Genomic DNA, 6,813 nt, shown 5'->3' on the forward strand with positions numbered 1-6,813 from the left:
TGCGTCCAGAATTGTTTGCAATGCTCTAGGGCTTTGGATAGCTGGAGCATAACTTCTACCCTGTTGTATTCCATTGCCCTGAATATAAAGGGCAGCATTCCATGAGTCTTTTTAATTCTTTTCTGTTAATGATCAAACCTCACATTTGTCAACATAAAAATCTATTTGCCATGATTTTCCCATTTACTTAATCAGCTTCTCCCTTTGTAGCTTTATGCTTATCTGGGCTGTTTACGACATCACCTTTGTGTCATCACAAATTTTGATATGTGATTTCCTATTGAATCATCTGTAATAATAATAATAATAATAATAATAATCTTTAGTAGTGTCGCACGTAGGCTTACATTAACACTGCAATGAAGTTACTGTGAAAATCTCCTAGTCGCCACATTGTGGCGCCTGTTCTAGCACACAGAGGGAGAATTCAGAATGTCCAATTTACCTAACAAGCACGTCTTTCGGGACTTGTGGGAGGAAAGTGGAGCACCCGGAGGAAACCCACGCAGACAAGAGGAGAACGTGCAGACTCCACACAGTGACCCAAACCAGGAATTGAACCTGGGGCCTTGGCGCTGTGAAGCAACAGTGCTAGCCAATGTGCTATCATGCCACCTGTGGTAGTTTTTAACTATAAAATAATATACTATGTAATACTAATTAAGTTCATCAGACTCACAAAGCAGATCCTGTCAATCATCTCTGCTGTCTCCTTTCACTCAGCCAATTTCCTAACGTGGTCAATAATTTGCCTTCAAATCCATGAGCATCAATTTTAGCGTGCAGTCACTTATGAGGGACATTATCAAATACGTTCTAGAATTCACAACATCCATAGACATTCCCCTCTCTGCTACTCGAGTCACTTCTTCAAAAAGTTCATTCAGGACTCGTCAGGCATGACCTACCCTTTACAATTCCATTCTGGCTTTCTTGGAGAAGCTGGAAATTTCCAAGGTGTTTAGTCACTATCTTTAACTAGACTCTCGTAATTTCCCAAAAGCATATGGCAGGCTAGCTGATCTATAATTTCCTGGTTTCCCTCTCTCTTAAATAGCAGAGTTACTCGGACTTTTGCATGAGGAAATAAAAGCTTATAAAAGTAAATTTTGTTAGTTTCATTATTATATTCTTCAAAATAGTCTCCAACATAGCAAAATGACCACCAGAAATATACTTCTGAAAATATTTATATCAAAGATCAATTTTTGAAAGTTAAATTTAAATAATTATTTAATAGCTAAATGATAAATAACTATTAAATACAATTTACCATTTAAATTTTTGAAATACGTTTTTGAAGTGTTTGACTTGTTTTGTTTCAGTTTTGAAAATGGTATGACTGAGTTCATTTGAAAACTAAAAGGGAGAAGGCACCAACTATTTTTCATAAAAACAAAAGATGGCCTATCTGCAGCCTCTGGAGCAGTAATGGAATTAGATAGGCAAAACATAAAATAGCATTTCTGAATAAAAACCCCATATAAATCAAAGACCAATCAGCAACAGCATAATCATGTTGTTAAAATGAATGCCATGGCAGTGAATACACATGACTGTAACAGATATTGTCGACAGAATAGAAGAAAAAGGTGTAGGAGCAGACCGCTCGAGCCTGTTCTGCCATTCAATGCAATCATGGCTGATCTTCTACCTCAATCTAGTTACCTGCACGCTCCCGATATCCGTAATTCCCTGTGAAACCAAAGAGCTATCTGTTCATAAATAAAAACAGATGCTGGAGAAACTCAGTCAGTCAGGCAGCATCTGAGCAGAGGGAAACAGTATTTACATTTTGAGTCCAATATGAATATTCGTCAGAACAGTCTATTCAACCTTAAATATATTAAGCAGCACCCACAACCTTCTAGGGTAGAGATTCCAAGGATTCACAACCGTTAGTGTGAAGTTTGCTGATGAAAACAATGAAGACAAAATTCTTGCCAAACAAACATTTTGTCTGTCACTTTTGGGACCCCTTGCAGTTTCTGGCACTACCATTTTGATAATAGTCATAGCCCTAGAACGTTACAACACAGAAAGAGGCCCTTTGACCCACTTATCTATTCTAATCCCATTTTCCAGCACTTGGTCTCCTCTGTATGCCTTGTATGCTATGGTGTTTCAAGTGCTTACCTAAATTCTTCTCAAGTGTTGTGAGGGTTCCTGCCTCTAGCACCCTTTCAGGGAATGAGTTCCACGATTTCCTCTGGGGAAAACGATTTCCCTCAAATCCCCTATAAATCTCCTGCCCCTAGATGTAGGCCTCTGGTTTTTGGCCCTTCTACTAAGGGGAAAAGTTTCTTCATCTCCTTCATAAATTTTGTACACTTCAATCCTGTCATCCATCAATCAGCCTTTCGCCGCTCCAAGTAAAGAACCCCAGCCAAACCAGACTCTCTTCATAACAGAAACGCTCCAGCCCAGGCAACATCCTGGTGAATCTCCTCTGCATCCTTTCTAATGTCCAACCACTTTCTGATGATCAACTATTTTGCACCATTTTAAAACACAAATAATGCTGAAAACCACAATTCTTTCATTTTGCCATTAAGGATTCAAGGATACGAGAACCGGTCATTCCATGTAGATCTCTCGACATAATCCAGCATCACAACTGCTCGGATTGTTGTCAGGAGCTTGTTCCATGTTTCATCAAAATCCACCACACGTGGTTTCAGGGACATGGTATGGTTTCACTTGAAAAAGAAACAAATCAGCAATTATCTTTTGAATATTTGATCTGAAATTATTGCCATCACACGATGAAAAGAAAACATTCCACAAATCAATTTCAAAACAATTTAAGGTTCAGTTTAACGGTGATAACTTATGATGCTGCTACATTCAGCAACAAAATCGAGGGAAAGGCAGAAGAGGTCCGGGGGGGTTAAAGAGGGGTCCGGGGGAGGAGGGGTAAAGAGGGGTCCAGGGGAGGGGGGGTAAAGAGGGGTCCGGGGGAGGGGGGGTAAAGAGGGGTCCGGGGGAGGGGGGGTAAAGAGGGGTCCGGGGGAGGAGGGGTAAAGAGGGGTCCGGGGGAGGGGGGTAAAGAGGGGTCCAGGGGATAAAGAGGGGTACGGGGGTAAAGAGGGGTATGGGGGTAAAGAGGGGTCCGGGAAGAAGGGGGGTAAAGAAGAGTCCGGGGAGAAGGGGGGGTAAAGAAGGGTCCGGGGAGAGGGGGTTAAGAAGGGTCCGGCTAGAAGGGGGGGAAAGAAGGATCCGGGGAGACGGGGGGGGGGGGGGGTAAAGAGGGGTCCGGGGAGACGGGGGTAAAGAGGGGTCCGGGGAGAAGGGGGGTAAAGAGGGGTCCAGGGAGGGGGCGTAAAGAGGGGTCCAGGGAGGGCGGTAAAGAGGGGTCCAGGAAGGGGGGGTAAAGAGGGGTCCAGGAAGGGGGGGGTAAAGAGGGGTCCAGGAAGGGGGGGGGTAAAGAGGGGTCCAGGAAGGGGGGGTAAAGAGGGGTCCAGGAAGGGGGGGTAAAGAGGGGTCCAGGAAGGGGGGGTAAAGAGGGGTCCAGGAAGGGGGGGTAAAGAGGGGTCCAGGGAGGGGGGTAAAGAGGGGTCCAGGGAGGGGGGGGGGTGAAGAGGGGTCCGGGGAGGGGGTGAAGAGGGGTGCGGGAGTGAAGAGGGGTGCGGGGAGTGGGGGTGAAGAGGGGGCCGGGGGAGGGGGGGGGGTGAAGAGGGGGCCGGGGGGGGGGGGGGGGGTGAGGGGGGGGCCGGGGGAGGGGGGGGGACTGAAGAGGTGGGCCGGGGAGGCGGGGGGGGGTGAGGAGGGGGCCGGGGAGGGGGGGGTGAGATGTGGATTCGGGCGGAGGGGAGGGGTAAAGAGGAGTCGTTTTGGGGGGGGGGGGGGGGTGGAGGAGACGGGGTGTGGGGGGACACAGTGTGTGGGGGGGGGGGGGGGGGGGGGGTGGAGGGAGGGGGGGGGGGGGGGGGGGAGGATGGAGGAGGAGACGGCGGGGGGGGGGGGGTGGAGGAAAGACGCGGGGGGTGAGGGGAGACAGGGGGGGGGGGTTGCAGGATGAAGGGGGGGTTGGAGGAGTAAAGGGGGCGGGGTGGAGGAACAGGGGGGGTGAATACGAGATGGGGGGCCCCAGTGAGACGACCGAGGGGGGGTGAAGGAGACGGGGTGGAGGAGACGGAGGGTGGAGGAGACGGGGGGGTGGAGGAGACGGGGGGGTGGGGTGGAGGAGACGGGGGGGTGGAGGAGACGGGGGGGTGGAGGAGACGGGGGGGTGGAGGAGACGGGGGGGTGGAGGAGACGGGGGGGTGGAGGAGACGGGGGGGTGGAGGAGACGGGGGGGTGGAGGAGACGGGGGGGGTGGAGGAGACGGGGGGGTGGAGGAGACGGGGGGGTGGAGGAGACGGGGGGGGTGGAGGAGACGGGGGGGGTGGAGGAGACGGGGGGGGAGGAGACGGGGGGGGTGGAGGAGACGGGGGGGGTGGAGGAGACGGGGGGGTGGAGGAGAGGGGGGGGGGTGGAGGAGACGGGGGGTGGTGGAGGAGACGGGGGGGGGGGCGGAGGAGGAGACCGGGGGGAGAAGACGACCGGGGGGGGGGGGGGGGGGAGATGGGGAGAGAGAGGGGGTCTGGAGTGGAGAGGGGTAAGGGGGTCTGGGGGGCTGAGGGGGTCTGAGGGGGTCTGGAGGGCCGAGGGGGTCTGGAGGGCCGAGGGGGTCTGGAGGGCCGAGGGGGGGTCTGGAGGGCCGAGGGGGGGTCTGGAGGGCCGAGGGGGGGTCTGGAGGGCCGAGGGGGGGTCTGGAGGGCCGAGGGGGGGTCTGGAGGGCCGAGGGGGGGTCTGGAGGGCCGAGGGGGGGTCTGGAGGGCCGAGGGGGGGTCTGGAGGGCGAGGGGGGGTCTGGAGGGCGAGGGGGGGTCTGGAGGGCGAGGGGGGGTCTGGAGGGCGAGGGGGGGTCTGGAGGGCGAGGGGGGGTCTGGAGGGCGAGGGGGGGTCTGGAGGGCGAGGGGGGGTCTGGAGGGCGAGGGGGGGCCTGGAGAGGGAGAAAGAGGGGGTCTTGTTTTGGGGGCGGGGAAAGAGGGGGTCTTGTTTTGGGGGTGGGGGGGAAAAGAGGGTGGCCTGTTTTGGGGGTGGGGGGGAGAGGGTGGCCTGTTTTGGGGGTGGGGGGGGAGAGGATGGCCTGTTTTGGGGGTGGGGGGAGAGGGTGGCCTGTTTTGGGGGTGGGGGGGAGAGGGTGGCCTGTTTTGGGGGTGGGGGGGAGAGGGTGGCCTGTTTTGGGGGTGGGGGGGAGAGGGTGGCCTGTTTTGGGGGTGGGGGGGGAGAGAGGGTGGCCTGTTTTGGGGTGGGGGGGGAGAGAGGGTGGCCTGTTTTGGGGGGGGGAGGGTGGCCTGTTTTGGGGGGGGGGGGGAGGGTGGCCTGTTTTGGGGGGGGGGGGAGGGTGGCCTGTTTTGGGGGTGGGGGGGGGAGAGGGTGGCCTGTTTTGGGGGTGGGGGGGGGGGGGAGAGGGTGGCGTGTTTTGGGGGGGGGGGGGGGGAGAGGGTGGCCTGTTTTGGGGGTGGGGGGGAGAGGGTGGCCTGTTTTGGGGGTGGGGGGGAGAGGGTGGCCTGTTTTGGGGTGGGGGGGAGAGGGTGGCCTGTTTTGGGGGTGGGGGGGAGAGGGTGGCCTGTTTTGGGGGTGGGGGGAAAGAGGGTGGCCTGTTTTGGGGGTGGGGGGGAAGAGGGTGGCCTGTTTTGGGGGTGGGGGGGAAGAGGGTGGCCTGTTTTGGGGGTGGGGGGAGAGGGTGGCCTGTTTTGGGGGTGGGGAAGAGGGGGGCCTGTTTTGCGGGTGGGGAAGAGGGGGGGCCTATCTTTTTTTGGGAGGGGGTGAGGGGGGCCTGTTTTTCTTTGGGGGAGGGGGCCTGGGTGGGGGTCCTGAGGGGGGCGTTGGCCTGAGGAGTATTAGCATTTGAGCTGTTAACTCTGCCGCCCTGACGCAGCCTCACCCCGGCTAACTCCCCAGGTGGCAGCCCCGGCCTGCCCGTGGTCTCCCCCCTCAGCCCTCTCTCAGTGACCGGCCTGGAGGACACGGGCCTGGAGCCTGCGTCAACACCCAGAGAAACCCTGCGGCCTCTCCACTCGGGCTCAGATGGAAGCCGCCGAGTCACCGTTAAACTGGCGCCAGCCGGACAGGGGCCGACAGGCCGCTTCCCCGGCAGCCGGCTCCCGCTGTCAGACACAGGAGAGGCCAGCCCGGCCGCGGGTCAGCGGCTCCAACCGTGCCAAGCCCGACAGGAGGCATCGCCCACCCGGTCCCCGCTCCTCACCGTCCGCGTCCGCCCTCAACTTTATCGCTGGATCCACGGTGGCCGCTCGGCTCCGGGACGCGGCTGATCCCAGCGGCTTGAGTGCGGCAGCCGCGGCACTCCGACTGAGAGAGAGACTGAGACAGAGAGAGAGCGACCCCTGGCCGCCTGGGGATTCCGATCACTCTCACTCCGGATCACACACACACTCAACTCGGATCACTCACACACACTCACTCCGGATCACTCACACACACTCACTCACTCCGAATCACTCTCACTCACTCCGGATCACACACACACTCCGGATCACACACACACTCAACTCGGATCACTCACACACACTCAAATCGGATCACTCACACACACTCACTCCGGATCACTCACACACACTCACTCCGGATCACTCACACACACTCAACTCGGATCACACACACACTCACTCCGGATCACACACACTCACTCACTCCGAATCACCCTCACTCACTCCGGATCACTCCGGATCACACACGCTCACTCCGGATCTCACACACTCACTCACCCCGGATCACACACACTCACTCTGGATCTCACTCACAC

The 6,813-nt window shown here is 56.5% G+C and overlaps 1 protein-coding gene across 9 annotated transcripts in view; it reads right to left on the reverse strand.

The window, feature by feature from the left end:
* cul2 (cullin 2) overlaps positions 1–6,479 on the reverse strand; it is a 100,347-nt gene extending 93,868 nt beyond the window's left edge. For 3 of the 9 annotated variants that reach the window (XM_038798297.1, XM_038798292.1, XM_038798295.1), the window contains exons 1-2: positions 6,256–6,479; positions 2,569–2,699 (exon numbers count right to left, since the gene is read on the reverse strand). In XM_038798297.1, coding sequence (XP_038654225.1) covers positions 2,569–2,687 — 119 coding nt within the window. In that variant the 5' untranslated portion in view covers positions 2,688–2,699; positions 6,256–6,479. Of the gene's footprint in view, positions 1–1,668; positions 2,527–2,568; positions 2,700–6,255 lie in introns of those variants that run through there. The other 6 variants (XM_038798294.1, XM_038798291.1, XM_038798296.1 and 3 more) reach the window with 4 other exon arrangements.
* Positions 6,480–6,813: the final 334 nt, after the last annotated feature.

The sequence above is a fragment of the Scyliorhinus canicula genome, chromosome 5, assembly GCF_902713615.1.
Source record: "Scyliorhinus canicula chromosome 5, sScyCan1.1, whole genome shotgun sequence".
In the NCBI taxonomy this organism is placed as follows: Eukaryota; Metazoa; Chordata; class Chondrichthyes; order Carcharhiniformes; family Scyliorhinidae; genus Scyliorhinus; species Scyliorhinus canicula.